At 41.1% G+C, this 19,491-nt stretch overlaps 1 protein-coding gene across 1 annotated transcript in view; it reads left to right on the forward strand.

The window, feature by feature from the left end:
• The first annotated feature begins 11,787 nt into the window (after positions 1-11,787).
• LOC142150744 (hydroxylysine kinase-like) overlaps positions 11,788-19,491 on the forward strand; it is a 34,353-nt gene continuing 26,649 nt past the window's right edge. The window contains exons 1-2 of the mRNA XM_075205937.1: positions 11,788-11,820; positions 16,860-17,043. Of these exons, the coding sequence (XP_075062038.1) occupies positions 11,788-11,820; positions 16,860-17,043 (217 nt within the window). The remainder of the gene's footprint in view (positions 11,821-16,859; positions 17,044-19,491) is intronic.

Below are 19,491 nucleotides of genomic sequence, written 5' to 3' on the forward strand. Positions count from 1 at the left end.
TTCAGTATGTATATTGCAGGGGAAATAAGATTCTTCCTAATGTAGCTTAACAGGGATGGTAGCTATCACAATTTACTCCTGACACTATACCCTTTTTTAAAAGGGTTAAGTATTCCCAGCACACCAAAATGTGAAGAGGTCTTACCGGAAAATGCACTGCCTCTGGTCCTGTAAATGAAGCCCTCAACTAGCCATAAGTCAGGTACAGGAACTTGATGTGTCCATTACTTTGCACAAATCTGTGGAGCTGTCCTAGGCTTGGACAGGTATCGAGGCTCCCCTGTTGTCTATCAGCATACATTTAAAGAAAAGGGGGCTTGAAGTTGAAGAGCGATGCAGCTGCAAGAAAGGCAAGCTGTCTCTTCACTTCCATGAGAGGTATGCACTGGGTCTCAACTTGCAATCGTCAAAGCACCAGTCGAACTATTGATGAGGGTTTTGATTAATGTGCCATTGGTTAATTATATGTGCATAGTGAGGTCAAAGTCTCCGATGTGGAGCAGTACCATAGGGTCGCATTTTCCTCTCAAACAGCTCCAGGACAGCTGTTTTTATATTATAAACATGGAGCCGGAAAATCATGCCTGGCATGTGTGGTGGGAATTAGGCCTCAAATAAATCTGTCACGGGGGGTTAAAACCTCCTCTCAGCACCAAAGCAAGCACTGGCACCTATGGATGTATATTTAAGGATATTATAGTCAAACTTGTTGTCGTCTGTCCTTCAAGGTTTTATTAGATAGACCCAGGAGAACAGCGACTTAGCTCCTTTCCAGTCTCCGTCCAGGCCATACCACTTTCTGGGCATTTTGAATAAATCGCCAGTGGTTTAGGTGTTTTGAAATCACCACACATTGCCAGTAATTTAAGTTTTGACCTTCCAAGCAACTAGATCAGGGGTCGGCAACCCCCGGCACGCGTGCCAGACGTGGCACGCTGACCACTTTTGTCTGGCACGCCGACGCTGGAGCTGCTTCAGCAAAGCAGCAGATGATGGCCAAAACGGAGCTTCTGCGCATGCGCAGAAGCTCCGTTTCGCCCATCACCGGCTGCTAAATTGAAGCAGCTCCCAGGTTTCCTGGAGAAAGATGAGTCTACAAAGGTAAGTAAGGGCAGCAAATTGAGGGGCACATATACTTGGCATATTTATATTTGTGGAGGGGCAACTGTGGCATACTAAATATTTATGGGGGCAACTGTGGCATGCTATATATTTATGGGGCAACTGTGGCATGCTATATATTTATGGGGCAACTGTGGCATGCTACATATTTATGGGGGCAACTGTGGCATGCTATATATTTATGGGGGCAACTGTGGCATACTATATATTTATGGGGCAACTGTGGCATACTATAAATTTATGGGGGCAACTGTGGCATACTATGTTTTTGTGGGGGCAACTGTGGCATACTATGTATTTGTGGGGGAAACTGTGGCATGTTATGTATTTGTGGGGGCAACTGTGGCATGCTATGTATTTGTGGGGGCAACTGTGGCATACTATGTATTTGTGGGGGCAACTGTGGCATGCTATGTATTTGTAGGGGAAACTGTGGTATGCTATGTATTTGTGGGGGCAACTGTGGCATACTATATATTTATGGGGGCAACTGTGGCATGCTATATATTTATGGGGGTAACTGTGGCATACTATGTATTTCTGGGGGCAACTGTGGCATGCTATGTGTTTCTGGGGACAACTGTGGCATACTATGTGTTTCTGGGGGCAACTGTGTCAAAGTATGAATTGTGGGCACAACTATGAGGCATACGATGAATTGGGGACACAATTATGAGGTATGATGTGAACTGGGGCACTACTGTGCGGCATAACGTTTTTTTTGCTGGTCCCTTACTGTTAATATGATATTAGCCTCATAAAGTGATGTATATATATATATATATATATATATATATATATATACCCTAGAGGGGAGGGGGCGGCTACAAATTGCCCGGGCCTGCTTGGTGGCCCCGAGTCCCCACTGGAGACCTATCTTTGAAAATATTTTTTTTATTTTAAAAGTACTTTTTTTTATTTATTTTTATTGAGTGCAAGGGGGATCGGTAGTATTATTATTAATATTTATTTATGAGGTGCCACAAGGCATCCGCAGCGCCGTACAGAGACAAACAAAATTACAATACAATGGGAGACAGCACAGTACAGTAAACACAGCAACTCAGTAAGCTCAATGCACAGCTAGAGAGGGCGGGGAAGGGGGAGGGAGGATCCGCAAATGACGGGGCCCAAGAAGGAGGGCGCGGAAGACAGGGAGAGACCCCCAGGGGGGAGGAGGGAGTGAGAGTGGACGTGGGGTGGAGGACCCTCGAGGAGGAGGGCTAAGTAGCTGGAGAGCAGAGTTAGAAGTGGTGGAAACAGGAGGAGAGATGGCCCTGCTCAGAGGAGCGTACAATCTAAGGGTAGTAGCTAAATGCCCTTCAGCTCAGGTATCTTCAGACGCCAGGTCATGTGACTGCAGTGGTCACATGGTACTCGGCGGGCTGCTGGATATCTTCCCATGCTGTGCAGTGGAGAATAAGGTAAGAAGGTGTGCTGGAGAGGGGGCATGCAGGGCCATCTTAACAACATTATGGGCCCCCGGGCAAAGCAGTGCACCGGGGCCCCTAGATATAGATATAGATATAGATATACAGATACAGATATATAGAGATAGAGATAGATAGATGTACTTGCTCAGTGACCCTTGTAGGTTTTTTTTGCAGGTTTTTTTCTTTTGCAGGATTATTTATTCTCATTAAGAGTCGTGTCTATGGGGCCCCCTTGCCCGTGGGGCCCCCGGGCAGCTGCCCATTGTGCCCAATGGAAAAGATGGCCCTGGGGGCATGTGTCACTAAAGGTGCTGGGCAGAGGGGGGGGCAAGTGTGATTAAAGCATGTGGGCAGAGGGGACATATGTGAGCAAAGCTGTTGAGCAAGGGGGCATGTGTGAGTAATGCATTTTTCTGTAAGAGGGTGGCCTGGTGCTTTTCACCTGCTAGACACGCCCCCAATGATGCACTGCCACGCCCCCAATTGTACGACCACTTGCATGGTAAAAAAAATGTTGCGCCGACGCTCCGCGGCAACTCAACATTTTTTTTTCCATGCTTGACTATAAAGGGGGACACATGAAGTTCCTGTACTGGGGCCATGAATTTCTCTAGGCAGCCCTGTATGTATGTATATATATATATCTATATATATATCTATCACACCCAACTGGCACACCTGGGCTTCACTAGATTTTAGCCGGCACTCTGATAGAAAAAGGTTGCCAACCCCTGAACTAGATAATACTTCTGGCGTTTGGAGGTGAAAATCGCCAGTGATATGAACCACCAAGAAAATGCAGCTTGATATATATTCCCCTTTATTTTGTATGTAGGGCTGTGAATATAATAGAGATGGTCACTGACCCCCGTGTTTTGGTTTTGTTTTTGGATCTGGATTTCCTTCGTGTTTTGGTTTTGGTTTTGCTTTTTGCAAAACCGCCCTTGCGTGTTTTGGTTTTTTATTTGGTTTTGTTTTGCTATTTTTGAAAAAAATAAAAAAATTTTGGTCTAAAATAACCTAATTTAGTGCTCCACCAGTTTCTTAGATAAGTGAGGTAATTTTAAAGCTAATAAATTATGAAAAAAACCAGTTTAATCCCTGGTAGAGCGTCCTTAATGCGAACACTTGTCTGTAAATTATACAGTCAAATCTTTGATTATTGGCAATGTAGCCATCGTCTTTGGGTGTATATTACACCGTACACTTGTAGTTGAATATTAAAAAAGCAGTCTGCACAGACTGTGGAGCTAGAAAGTAAAATTAAATGGACCACGGTACTTTGGTGGCTATCTATGCCCCCCCCCCCCTCCCCCCGCCCTCCACTTGTAGTTGAATATAAAAAAAGCAGCCTGCATAGACTGTAGAACTAGAAATTCAAATATACAAAGAAATGGACAAAGGCAGTTTGGTATCTGTCTGCATCAGATTCCCTCTCCACTAGGAGTAAAATAGAAAACTATTCAGCCGTTATATAATCTGAAATATAAATAGAAATTGAGAAAGGCAATTTGGTATCTGTCTGCATCATAATCATCAACATCCTCATTAGCGCCCTCGTCACCTCCATAAATCTCCCCCTCATCCTCTTCTATTTCCAAAGTGGCATCCTCAATTTGTGTATTATCAGCTACACTCGGGCTGTTCAGGTACACATCAGCAGAACTGCTGAATGGGTCCTTCTTTATGAGTACACTAACAGAATGCTCATGATTAGACATGCCACTGTTGGATGGACTCTCCACAGGGATTGGTGTCATTTGTGAATTAGAGAAAACATTATCCTCTAATGCCTTACTGTTATCTTGCAGCTCGGCTTTGACGCGTAACAGTAGTTGTGCACCAATTGTAGGCTCGGTAACTTTTTGGGATCTGCCACTAATAGCCAAAGGTGAAGGCCTCATTCTCTCTTTGCCACTACGTGTGTAGAATGGCATGTTGGCATTTTTTTTTTTATCGGCAATTAACTTTTGCTCAGTAACACTTCTTTTTCGCTTCAACACAGTAAATCTTTTTTTTTATTTTGTTTTTTGGACTGATTTCGAAACACTGTGTAGTTTGACATCACCTTGCCCAGATGACGTACTGGGAACACTAACATCATTACTGGTGACAGAACCTGGTTGCTCATTCTGATCATATGTGGACTGCTTTGAATCCATTCTGAGCGCAAAGCACTTGTAGTGCTAAAAATTATTTGGTAGATACTGCTGACAGATATGACTTTTGACAGCCAGAAATAAATATTCACAATTAGAGGGAACACCCCTAAAGCACTGGGGAGTGCTAAAAATGAGTTGGTAGATACTGCTGACAAATAGTAATTTTGACAGCCAGAAATATTTATGCACAATTAGGGGGGACACCTCAAAAGCACTGGGGAGTGCTAAAAATTAGTTGGTAGATACTGCTGGCAGATAGTAATTTTGACAGCCAGAAATATTTATGCACAATTAGGGGGGACACCGCAAAAGCACTGAGGAGTGCTAAAAATTAGTTGGTAGATACTGCTGGCAGATAGTAATTTTGACAGCCAGAAATATTTATGCACAATTATGGGGGACACCCCAAAAAACACTGGGGAGTGCCAAATATTAAAAAAAGAAAAAGAAACTCTATCCTCTCTTCTCTAGCGATTTTTGTTACAGCAATTGGAATAAGAATATTGTATTCTCTGTCCCTGCTCTAATCAGCCTGTGACTACACCCTGCTCTCTCCCTCTGTTAATTGGCGATTGATTGCTGTGGAGGCGTGTAATTATAATCTTGAAGTATCGTGAGAACCGAGCCACGAGATCCGACGATGTCACAATGACGTTCGGCCTCGATTTGGATTCGGAGCAGGCGGGAGAGTACCGAGCTACTCAGCTCGGTACTCGGATACCCAAAGTTCGGGTACGTTCGGTTCTCGGGGAACCAGACCCGCCCATCTCTAGATTAGAATACAAAATAAATGGAATAATCATCGGTTATTTGTATGGGGTGATAAGCATTGTTTATATGCAAGCAGCATGTACAGAGACGGGTAAAATTCAGCATTCAGGAGCTCTACTGTGACACCACCCAATGGCTAGTGTAATAAGGCAGCATGTCTAGCCTTCAGTTTTCCTGGTAATAAGCACAGCATATACAATAAGATTAGAATTTAGAGTAAAATTGCTCCTGGAAAAACACATTGGAGTGAAGGAGAAACACTTCTACTCTGTCACACAAAAACAATATAAGCTTTGATGTTAGCTAATTTTTTACATCTGTTTGATTTTTGGTTTAGCAAATGGTAGCAGCCCTACACACAAGGTACACAGTCTTTAGTGGGTGTGAAGAGGGAATTCCAGGAACATAATTCAGAAGACACACCTGATTATGTCCCAGACCCTTGTCCTAACTTTTTTATTTTCATTAAACTGAGCGCCTGAAAGGAGGCTGCTATCATGGCATCTAATTGGCGCTCGAGAATGCTGTGTATTTTGGGGCATGAAATTTAAACTTGCTCAAAATGTAACTGATCAGTTCTCCTCTGGAGCACTACAACAACCTGGGTGAGTGAGAGGGGTGGGTGGTTCAGTAAATTATGTGTAACACCACTTTCCCCAGCATGTCTTTGGGATGAAGTGTGTGTACTTTTACATTAACTGAATGTCAATCTTCATTTTAATATCTTCTGTGCAGTGCCTCCAGCTTTATCACGATTCAGTAGTAAGCTTGTTGGGTAATGTTGAGTGATTCTGCAACACCAGAGGGAGACAAAGGAACCCTCTGCCCACCTACTTACGGCCTCAGATACACAAGTGAAATCTCAATGCTCAAAACTGGTCTTTAGAAGCCACACAGGCACACTTATTTGTAGAGTCATGGACCACTAATGTTTTTTATTGTTATCAAAAATATACTGCACCATAGAAAAAGTTAATTTCGAGGTAGATATGTAACAATGAAAATACGTTTAACCTTGGGCAAGAATTAACAGAGCAATTCTAAGACACGAGAAAAATGTATTTGAATACTTAAACACAATTTGTATGTTTCCCCACTTTCTATACTCTACCGCACTAAGAGATATGTCTGACCCACTTATCTATAAACTTGTCAAAACATACACAATAATCTAGTCACATTAATAGCAGTTTTTGATTATAAACTGTTATCACATTCAACCTAAGTTTGAGCAGAACAATATAAATCATGCAATACAACTTAGAAACATGTATAAATGGTCAAATCCTTGATGTCAGAAATTGGCAAAGATGTTGATTCTTGTTATTTGCTCCTGACTTTGACGTGCACAAATACAATATGAAGGAATGAATCAATATCACAGTCCCTCTTAGTCACTGGGCTTCACAACACACAAAAGATCATCAGCAAGTTTTAAACTTTTTTATTTGCAAGGTCAAGTGAGAAAATTTATAGATAAAAAGAAAGAATAACTAAGAGTTTTTCGTATAGAGTAAAAGAGTAAAAGAGGAAAGTGGAAAGAAGAAAAAATAGAGAGATAGAAAAGAATGGAAAGGTAGAGATAAAGAGGAGGGTGGCTAAATCCAAATTAGGATATGTAGGAAGCTAGCAGAAAATAAGGGGGGGGGGGATAGATAGAAGGCAGTACTAAGTTATGTGAATGGTGAGTGAGCCTGAAAAAAGGAAAGCCACGGGTCCCATAACTTGGCGAAAACTCTAGATGAGTTGCGAATGTGATGCTGGTCATATATTCCAATCGCTGCGTCTGCCAGACTCTATTAATTATAGTCTGAAGGCATGGGAAAGTTTGCTGCTGCTAGAATGCTTCTATTTCACAGGTAGCTGCTGAAAGAATGTGTCTAACTTGCTTTGATGTCGGGATTCCGAGGGGGTTCTCAGAGGATGCAGAAAAATGTTTGTCTCCAAGGGAACATCCACCTGAAGAATTGCACTGTTTGGTATCTTTTCCTGGCAGAATAATGTTTTTCTCATGTAGGTCTATTAAATTGCACTCCTTCTCTTTCCAAAATAGATGCAGAAACACATTCCCTCCTTTTTCATATGAAAACGCAGCTCACTGTTTCTCTTTCTGTAAACTGCATCACAAAGCACACCACTAATGTTTCCACTGAAAAGGCTTTGTTTTCATGGTTTTACACACTCTTTCTCCTTAATATCTTAGTTCCAAAATTACTATCTCTCCCTGCACTATCAGCAGCAGAAGCTATTTATATAGCACCACTAAATCCGCAGTGCTGTGCAGAGAACACACTTACATCAGTCTCTGCCCCAATAGAGTTTACAGTTTAAATTCCCTATCTCACACACACACACACACACACACACACACACACACACACACACACACACACACACAGACTAGGGTCAATTTGATAGCAGCCAATGAACCTACTAGTATATTTTTTAATTATGGGAGGAAACCCACGCAAACGCTGGGAGAACATATAAACTCCACACAGATAAGACCATGGTCGGGAATCAAACTCATGACCCCGTGCTGTGAGGTAGAAGTGCTAACCACTAAACCACCATGTTATACCCTGGAGAGTAAATAATAGTCCTACAACAGGGTTTTTACAAACAAATCTTCAGGTCTCCCCACCAGCCTCATATCTCACTAACAAAACTCAGTCAATGTAAATAAGTAATATAAGAATTGGTTTCTAATTTTACTTTGTCCACCTTCCCACTCTGCACCTCCTCTATGCAGTGCCGTAACTAGATATTTTAGTGCCCTGGGCAAGACGGGGCACCGGTGCCCCCCATCTATGTGGGAGTGACATTTCCTGAGTGGGTGTGGCCAACCTAAAGTTGGGGTGTGGCTAGCACTTCACTGAAAGAATTCTGTCTGTATTTCTCTAGTTGTAAGTATTCCAGGGAAGATTTTAGATTTTTCACCTCAAGATGGAACGATCTACAGATTGATATCTCATCACCTTTTCAGACTTTAGTGCATCTCTTATGCTTGCTCACAAGCACAATTCACTTACTTTCAGTCTGAGTGGAAATTTGTCAGAGGAAGAGAAGGTCTAGGTTATGATTCTGCAGTATTGGCACATGTCCCTCCCATTTATTTACCAATTTCCAGAATTTGCAGTCAGGTGACCACTGATGTTATCTGTGCACCAAATTTAAATATAGGCTTCATCCTTGCTCCTGCATTCTATCACTAATGTGATTCCCTGTGTTTCAGATCTCGGCTAGTTTGATCATCCTACACCCACACTGTACCTTTGATCTCGCAACTCTTTGACTGTAAACAGATAAATTAACATTTATCTACTGAAAAAAGAGGCGCGCAAAATAGATGGATGCAATATGGGCATGCAAATTCTAATAAAACAAAGGATGGGATAGTTCAAGTGAACAATACAATGTTTATAGCCTTCTGCCGAAATTTCTGACTAACTGTGCCTACGCTATTCTACGGTACTGCATTTGATCGGGGGCGATGTTCATCCAAATCTTCTTGCCGAGTTCCGCTGGTATGCATGCTTCCTATGTGTGTCCGCGGCTTCTCTCAATGGGGATTTCCTGTGTAACAGTGTCCGCGTAGGGTCACAAGGTACAGTCAGTTTCAATGCGTCCCGCTTCAGGACTTTGTCAAGAATACTGACATAGTGAAAGGGAAGCTATTTATTCATTCCTCCCTATTTCACATTATTGAGAGTAATAAGTTAAAATAGCACTACTTATATAAAAATAAATCAGAATAATGTAAAAAGGAAAAGAATATAAAATTGTAAAAAAATATTAAAAATAAAAAATATATAAAACATTTATCTACTAATTTACTGGCTAAAATGACAAGCAATATATCACTTACTGACAGACAAATGTTTAACTATTAATTCGCTGACTAAAATTACACTTTCTTACTCAATAACGGATTATCACTTAGCTACTACTTATTCATTTTATAGGTGTACTTTCCACACCCCCGCCCTGGAACAATACATTTTTAACTTTTCCCAGCCCCTTTCCTACTTTTCCATTCCCCCCAGTGGCTTACTTACGGTTTCATAATGTCTCTTCGCCTCTCCTGTCGACTCTTCTGCAGTGATGTGATTAGGTCACGTGACCACGTCAGCTGCAGGGATCCGGCGCCGCTAGCCTCTATGGTTGTGGCTGACCGTACAGGTGCTGTCTGTTTTGTCATCTTTAGGAAAATACTTAAGTCTTGGGATAAATTGCAGGCAGCCATTGCGCCCCCTTAGCGCTTTGCGTCCTGGGTGGTCACACCGCCCTCGTTACGGGTCTGCCTCTATGTGACTCTGAGTGTCAGATTTCATCCCCAGGCATGCTTAGTGATATAGTTCTGTGACATCCAGGACCTGGTCAGTTGCGTATGCGTGGCCCATCTCGCGCTCCAGAGCTAAACATATTGCAAGGTTGAGGGAGATAAGAGAGAATGATGAGAAGGGGGGAAAATGATGAAGGTAATGCTGAAGGTACTGATGGAGGCTGAAGAGTTAATGGAGAATGAAGGAGGGTTAATGATGGAAAATGAGGGGATTAATGATTGGATCAATATTTGCCTTAAAAAAAATATATTTGGGCACACCTTAATTAACTGTGTTGTTTATTGATTTCACTGAATACACTGTAAGCTCTCACACGCAGGGCCCTCTTTCCTTGTTTTCTCCTTCGATCATCGCACCTTCTGCCCAGATCTCTGCACCTCTAGGCCAGTTTCTGAAGCCCATTCTCCTGGGCACAGGCCTACTTCATGCGGGTATTACTTATCACATCTGCTTACTGTCTGACCAGTAATGTAATCTGCAACACTATGCTCTCTCTCTGTACTTTGTTATTTCATTATTGAGTGATCTTAATATAATTATGTACAGAGCCGTAACTTAGAAAGAGAGACAAATGCCGCCTCCCTAGCCCTCAATTTTAACCAAATTAACCTAAAAATATTCCTAAATTGCGCTCCCCTTCAGTGTTGCGCCCTGGGCGGTCGCCCCTGTCGCACAGCCCTAGTTACAGCCCTGATTATGTATAGTATAATTATTTATTTTTCATTGCTGTCTGTATAATGTGAAACACAGTAAATGTCTACTCTGTTCACCTCCTATTTATAGGTCAGACCATTTGTACTATTTATAAATAAAAGATAATCATAATAAAAGTATAGCATTTAAATCAGAGGCAGATTTAGCCATTTAGTGTAAAAATGTTGCAATGTTTTTGAGGTAGTAGAAATTTGTGTAGGGGACACTTAAATCATAAAAAGATCACTTGATTTTATTTTATTAACAGACTCAAAATCTTGTTCAATGATGGAACAATATCATTCTAATTCTGCAGTGTGTATGCACTCATGACAACATCTCGTTAGAGTTTACAGAGTCAAGATCTTTTCAGCTGATGGTTATGACAGATAAAGAGAACAGATCTGAAAGTGGCTTAGTGGGTAGCGCTTCTGCTGCACAGCACTGAGGTCATGAGTTCAATTCCCAACCATGGCCTTATCTGTATGGTGTTTGTATGTTCTCCCTGTGTTTGCGTGGGTTTCCTCCGGTTGCTCCGGTTTCCATCCAAAAACATACTAGTAGGTTAATTGGCTGCTATCAAATTGACCTTTATGTGTGTGTGTGTGTGTTACAGAATTTAGACTATAAGCTCCAATGGGGCAGGGACTGATGTGAGTGAGTTCTCTGTACAGCTCTGTGGAATTAGTGGCGTTACATAAATAAATTATGATGATAAAACATGTAAAGTGTGTACACATGAATCAGCATGCTGTTTGTGACTTTCAGTCGTTGGTAAAATCATTAATGATATTGCATAGGGAGAAATTTTCTGTAGTGTGTACCCAGCCTTATTGTACCACACTATAGATTTGAGGTCGAACAAGAAAGCTTAAGGTTACTTCTCAACTGTATTCCACACAGCTGACTCAGGGTAGTAGTGGACTCACAATCTGGTGCGTACAAGTACCCTTGTTGATAGAGGAGATGTTCACTGATACATCAGCATTTTATCTGCATTTTGCTACCTAAAGAGAGGCAGCTAGCTGACATAGGTAGGTAGTCCCTTTAGAGCACAGTATCACAATATAAAAAAACAGCAAACCATAATTGGTTTCTTATATAGTCTATAAGTCCCAAAATGTTAATATAATTTTTACTTATTTTGTAGACTATGGACCTGTAGTACAATATCACATGGTGAGACTTCTGACCTACCTTCCCGGTAAACCCGCAGCTGAAATTGTACCAACATCTGAAATTTTGTTTGACATCGGTAAAATGGCAGCAATTCTTGATGAAAAATTTACCAAGGTATATTGTATTTTTAGAAAAACTAGCTCTGTGTGTATCTCAGTATCTCAGTAGTTACTCACTTTTTAATGTACTGGTAAACAATATTTTCCTGTATAATCTGTTGACTGTGTGGAGATTGTGTGCTGAAGTTCTTCTTAAAATACTTTAGTATTCCCTCCTTATTTAATTTAAACTTACATTTTTCTCCTAAAATAGTGGTTGATCGAGCAATAATAATAGTTTCGATAACTCATGAGGGCAAGGGGACATTAAGACTTTGTTCATTTAATATGTCACATTTGTACGTTTTAATGTTTTATTACATTGGGATTTGTGCATATAAAAATGCTCATTTGCATATTAAATACCTGAAAAGTGCATAAGACATATCATTGAAAGAACACACAAATGCCTGATATTCACCACCTCTGATGACATTTAAAATCATGTTTTTTGTGAACAGGAGAGAAGCTCTTGGCTCTCTGCCAACCAGGGAATGACCTGCAAAAACCCCATCTGGTCATAGTTGGATTTAAATCTTTTTGTCCTGATTTCTGATATATTTTATTTTAATTCACTTAATTTGCCATGAAAGCATGTGATTTGGATTATGCAGGGTAGAATCGTGTAAAATATGGGTGTAACATGGCAAAATAATCAAGCTGTAAAGTTCCTGAAGATCGAAGAGAGTGGATATGGTCATGGGTGAACAAAAGTTCTATAACTCAACTGGGGCTCAAATTCAAGAATTCAGCTACAGAGATAAAAATACAGATAAATGTTTGTATATCTTTAAATGGAATAAGATTTATGATTCTACAATATACTTATGGTAGAACAAATAGAATTTGATGAAATTAGCTGTTTTCAAAATATTTTTATAGATTCTATTTAATGTTTAATGATAATCATAATTCATTTACTGTGTACAATCTTGATATCATTGTTTTAGTGATGAGTTTGGAAAATTTTATTTCATTTTATCATTTACTTATGTATTTACTATAATATTTTTAAGGAATGAAGGTTGGGTAAGGCCTACTGGTTAAGAATAGCAATATTAGTGCACAGTGTGAGTGAAAGTCTAATGTGTAGGGTTTAGTGATATGTAAAAAAGATTTAGATTAGGTGGTGGAGGACTGTGTAAAATGTGGGGTTTAGTATTATTTTAAAGCTGATGAAATAAAGTATTTTCAAGATTACATTTTAAAATATAGGTTTAGCCGAATTTATCAATTTTATCAATTTTTAAACGCATTGGGTCTGATTCATTAGGAAAAGTAAAGCAAAAAATTAGTAACTTTGAACCTTGGCAAAACCATGTTGCAGAGCAAGGGGTGCAAATGAGTTTATTGTTTTGCACATAAGGAAAATATTGGCTGTTTTTTCATGTAGGATGCAAATACTTGATAGCTTTATTTTTACACTGACATTAAAAGTTGATCTAGGATATTTTCTACCCCAATTATAAATCTGTCTTCACATTTTAAATTTACCTCCCCCTCCGTGCAACATAGTTTTGCCAGGGTTCAAAGTTACTAATTTTTTTGCTTTCCTTTCCTTAATGAACCAGGCTCATTGTGACCTATTTGAAACACTATAACTGATACTATCATTGAAAGGGACAGGCCTCAAATAACCTGGAAGCAAACAACATCTATTTTTATAACTTTTTTCCTGAATTTCTACTCTATTGTTGTGCAATGTGTTGCCTATGTTTTAAATAAACACAGTTTCTACTTTCAGCTTTGTGTCAAACTCATATTTGCCTACTCTCCCGGAATGTCCGGGAGACTCACAAATTTTTGGGAGTTCTCCTGGACTCCTGGGAGTGCACGACAACCTTCCGGGTCTAGCTCACCTTGTTTATGAAGTGGGTCGGGGCAGGGCTAAATGCGTCATCCTGGCCTGCCCCCACCCACTGATAGGCTGAAATGGGTAAATATTGACAGGAGGTGTGGCCTAATGGTGTGATTCACGTGGCCATGCCACCATGATGGAGCCCCCTCCCGGACAGCAGGCTACAAAAGTTGGTAAGTATGGTCAAATTCTGTTTGTTGGTGAATAGTTTCAAAATCACACCACAATGGATATTTAATCATCCTATCCAGTGCTCTTAATGTACGGCTCATGAAAGTACACACAGAAGTATTAATAGATCTGAGTACCAAACAAACAGTGGGTTTCCCGGACATTGGACCCTGCCTATGTGCTAGCTGACGGACATGGAGCCTTACTACTTAATATTACTGGTGGTTGAAGATCTTCTTAAAGGGCATGGCCACACTGACTCACTCCCCAAATATAGCAAGTTGGTGATGGGCCTTCTTCCTTATATTGGTGAAGCCATCATTTGTCAGGGAATACTTTACAGACAACTCTTTAGGTAAAGATCCGGCACTGAGCTACTAATAGGTAGTAGGTTCATAAGTGATTGCAGCTGTTAAAATGACAATGTCAAGTCCCACTACAGCAAGGAAACAGCGCTAAACACTACAATATACAGTACCTTCTAATGGAAAACACTAGATCTAATTATGACAGAGATTTAACATTCAAGAACTGTCTCATTAATATAAATACATTTATTATTATTAAAAAAAATCAAATCATAAAAATTTCATTTATAAAAAAACATATACATTGAAAATAGCTGAAGAGCAGATTTATATTCCGTATAGGACTTAAAAAATTGCCTTCAGTGGCTAGAAATTTATCCAAACTGCAAAGAACAGCTGTTTAGTTACTTTGCAAGAGTAATATATGAGAAAGAGTTTTGTATGATGTTGTATATGAATTCCTCTCTATGTAACGGCAAATCCAAATAAACGTACTTGGTCTGGATAGAGCAGTAAACAATGGCTGCAGGTTCTGATATAAGCACACTAGACACTTGTGTCACAAAATGATATAGGCTTCATTCGGTTTCACAATCATCACTACTAAGCAGGTTGTTTAAGTTTAGACGTGATCACACACAGAGTCGGATTTACACCTCATGGGGCCCTAGGCAAGATATCGGTTTGCCCCCCCCCCCTTCACACACACAGTGGCCCCTCACACACACATAATACACACACAGTGGCCCCTCACACACACACACATAATACATGCACACAGTGGCCCCTTACACACACACACACACACACATAATACACGCACACAGTGGTCCCTCACACACACACATAATACACGCACACAGTGGCCCCTCACATGCACACATAATACACGCACACCATGGCCCCTCACACACACACATAATACACACAATACACATAATACACACAATACACACACACAGTGGCCCCTCACACACACACATAATACACACACACAGTGGCCCCTCACACACACACACACACACAATACACGCACACAGTGGCCCCTCACACACACACACACACATAATACACACACACAGTGGCCCCTCACATACACATAATACACACACAGTGGCCCCTCACATACACACAATACACATAATACACACACAGATAATACACGCACACAGTGGCCCCTCACACACACACATAATACACACACACAGTGGCCCCTCACACACACACACACACACACAATACACGCACACAGTGGCCCCTCACACACACACACACACACATAATACACACACACAGTGGCCCCTCACATACACATAATACACACACACAGTGGCCCCTCACATACACACAATACACATAATACACACACAGATAATACACGCACACAGTGGCCTCTCACACACACACATAATAGACACACAGTGGCCCCTGACACACACAATACACACACACAGTGGCCCCTTACACACACACAGTGGCCCCTCACACACACATAATACACACACACAGTGGCCCCCCACACACACATAATACACACACACAGTGGCCCCCCACACACACATAATACACACAGACAGTGGCCCCTCACACACACATAATACACACAGACAGTGGCCCCTCACACACACATAATACACACAGACAGTGGCCCCTCACACACACATAGTACACACACTATTAATATACTACCCTACCCCTCCCCCAACTTACCTTTTTCCATCTAGGAGCCGTGGAGTCTTCATCCCCTTCACACATGGGACGGCCCCTGTCTTGAGGTGCACCTCAGGACAGGGGCCGTCCCATGTGACACGGCAGGCCACACAGAGGAGGGAGGAGACCAGTCACCACAATAGCTCCGTGTGGCCTTTCCCCGACTCACGGCACCCCCCCTGCCCCCTCTCCCCCGACTCGCGGCACCCCCCCTGCCCCCCCCCCACGAGTCGCGGGGGGAGGGGTGCCGCGAGTCGGGGGAGGGGCCACAATTTTTTTTTTCCTCTTGTCCCACCCAGCTGGGCCCCCCGAGAGCCGCTAGGCCCTAGGCAGGTGCCTAGGTTGCCTAGCGGTAAATCCGGCCCTGATCACACATAACATAAAGTACACTGTGTATTATTCAGCTCTGTTTCCTTTGACAAAAATTATGCAGCCCACTCTGTCAAATGTTCTTATTTCCATGTTTTTCATGTTGTAGTGAATGGAGTTTCAGCATAAACTACAGGGAGGTTTATTGTCCAACATGTACTGAATACCCGCCCACAGGGCCGCCATCAGGGGGGTACGGGGGGTACTGTTGTACTGGGCCCGGGCTCACCAGGGGGCCTGATACAACATCTCAGCACAGACTTACCTGTGACAGATCACATGATCGCAGGGGGAATGATTCCTCCACCCCTGCGATCGGATCCTGGTGCCTGGCTGTCACGGTGACAGCCAGGCTGAAGACAGAATAGCGGAGACCAGCGGCGGGCCCCCAGGTAAGTATGAAAGTATGCGTTGCTCATGGGGGGGTGCTCATGAGGGGGGGGGGGCCGGGTGGCACGGGGGGCCCGTACTGGGCCCGATTTTTTCTGAAGGCGGCCCTGCCCGCCCATCCTAATGTCTTCACTACTAATAGATAATAACCTATGTTTTATTGGCGCTCTGAATAACAATTTAAACAGCAAGATCATTGATGACTATTTTTTATTTTTTTTACTGAAAACAATATATTGCCCATTTCAGAAATTCCAGCATCCATTTAAGGAACATTTTCATCGTGGTGATTTTATTTGGAACTTGTCAAACACCCCATTGCTGAGAAAGTACATTTATGCTGTTAAGGAAGAGAGTTTGCGTGAAAAAATTGAAGTAGTCATCAATCAATATGAAGCTTCTGTGCAGCAAAATTTGAAAACCTTTCGTAGATGTAAGTATTATGTTTTTGACCTTTACATATTTTGTAATCAATGAGTTACACAGTGTACTATATGTGTTTCCTACCGTAGTCCTGGTTTGGCTGCACCTACTGCATAAGATGTATGGGTCCCTGACACAATGGGTCAGATTCACTGATATATAGGGCTATAATTATCTGTTCTTCACCTCTAGGCCAAATTCTGCTGCAATTAATGTGTGACAATGCACAATGTCAGAAATATGGAAAGATAGCTTTGTAACTGCAAATATACCTGGGCGCACTATATGCCGGTGTCTCTTTATTTGTTGGTGAAAATAACAGCTATGTAAAAGGGATTCTAAATATTTTATAATAAATATAGATGTCTAAGGAATGACATTGCCTACATATGGTATCAGATGAATGTGGATGAGATAGCTAGGAAAAAAATTAGAGCAGTAGTCTCACCTAGGGTTTTCCTTTTGAAAATAATATTGTCCTAAACACAATATTTATATTTATATTACTACTTGTTAAATATATTCAGTAAAAATGCAAATATCTTGTCAAGAAGACTATTCAGAGCTTGTAAAGAACATTGTATAACATGCACCTTAAAAGAAAATAAATTCATTCACAATACTCATGGCTTCTTTATCAAATATCATTTTGCCAAATTAAGGCACATGTTAGTATCAGAGCTATTCAACAACAGTGTAATGCCAGATATATCACAGATATCTCTGGTGTTCAGTAAAGTATCACTCTTTACGCTGTTCCTTTAGTCCTCTATGGGAAAAGTGAACTTGTGCAATTTAGCGAGCTCTGAAAAGCTTAGCTTTGTGGAGCTTGTCTCTCATAGCTAACGTCACCTTCAGATGGCGTTAGCAACTCTCTCCCAATAGTAAAATCTTGCCAGAGAGGGAAGTTCTGCTTGGCACTCCTCCACACCTTCCTCTAAGTGTGCAGAGAACAGACTGGCACAGTAACTGGAAGTACACTCTTTCACTGTTGCGATCATTTCTCCGTTGCAGCATCTCTTATCGCTGCAGATGGCGATGGTAAAAGATGTTAATTAACAGGCAAAATTTCTGAAAGGACTTAAATAGACCCTTTGGACTTCAACTTATCTCCAGAAAAGCAGAACCACCTGTAGGTAAAGTTACTCCACACACACACACACATGATAACAAAACTTCTCTACACTGCAACACATTCCCTAAATCCAAAGTTACAACTCTTCTTACTACATCTGTTTATTTGAGTCTAAAAACATATCCTATATGGCCCTGTGAACTATTTGTGGTGCTTTATAAATTAAATATAATAATAATAATACCATTAAATGACTAGCACAAGATCAAATACAACACTAGACTGACATCATGTTGTCTTACATTTGAAGTTGAATCAAGATTCTATAGAATTGAGTCTCCGATCATGCACTAGATCACAGAATGTGCATCATTACATACAAATATAACATACATATATTATAAAAAATGTAAATGGATGTGCTTTTTGCAAAAACAATACACTTCATGACACTGTCATAAATTCACTCTAATATACATGGATCACAAGGCTAGAGACCACACAAATGCACAGTAATGCATTTTTCCATGCTTTCAGGCAAACATAGGGAATGGTATTCTCTGCATATATACCAGACAACCTATTTTGTGGAATAAACACACTTGTACACATGTGATACAATTGCACACATGAATGCTCTAGCAATATAAAAAAAACTTTCATTCACACAATAACCCAGAGACAGATCAAGAGGTATTTTTATCAAATAAAGACATACACTATATACACCAAAGTATTTGGACACTTGACCATTACACCAACAGGCACTGTAATGACATTGTATTCAAATACAACTATTTTAATATGGAGTTGGTCCCCCTTTTACAGCGATAACAGCTTCCATTCTTCTCGGAAGGCTTTCCACAAGATGTTGGAGTCTTTCTGTGGGAATTTGTGCCCATTCATTCTATAGAGCATTTATTAGGTCAGGCACTGTGTCACAGTTACATACAGGAGTACAGCTAGGAGCCACGAATATGGTGAAAACACTCTGTTTATTTGCAGAAAAGTATAAATAGCAGGTAATCAAGAGTAGTAGTAAATACCAGGTGCAAGCTGATGCAGGAAGTAATATGAATGTTCAGAAACCAGCAGGTACACAGCTAGTGCAGGGAAGCAGGAGGTATGAACAGATTCCAAGCAGCATGTAACCAGAGGAGCAAGGCAGGAGGAAGAATCCACAGGGTGCAACAACAGGATATGACATCAATAACCAGCAATGTGTGCTGGGAGTGACAGGTATAAATAAGGAAAATGAGACCACACCCAGGTGCATGGGATAATTAGTGAACAGAAAGGTTAACTCCTAAAGCACAAGAAATGCACAATAGCAGCACCTCTGGACATCAGAGGTACTGCTGCAAACACATAAAAAGAACAAAT

Source organism: Mixophyes fleayi, chromosome 4 (assembly GCF_038048845.1).
Source record: "Mixophyes fleayi isolate aMixFle1 chromosome 4, aMixFle1.hap1, whole genome shotgun sequence".
Classification (NCBI taxonomy): domain Eukaryota; kingdom Metazoa; phylum Chordata; class Amphibia; order Anura; family Limnodynastidae; genus Mixophyes; species Mixophyes fleayi.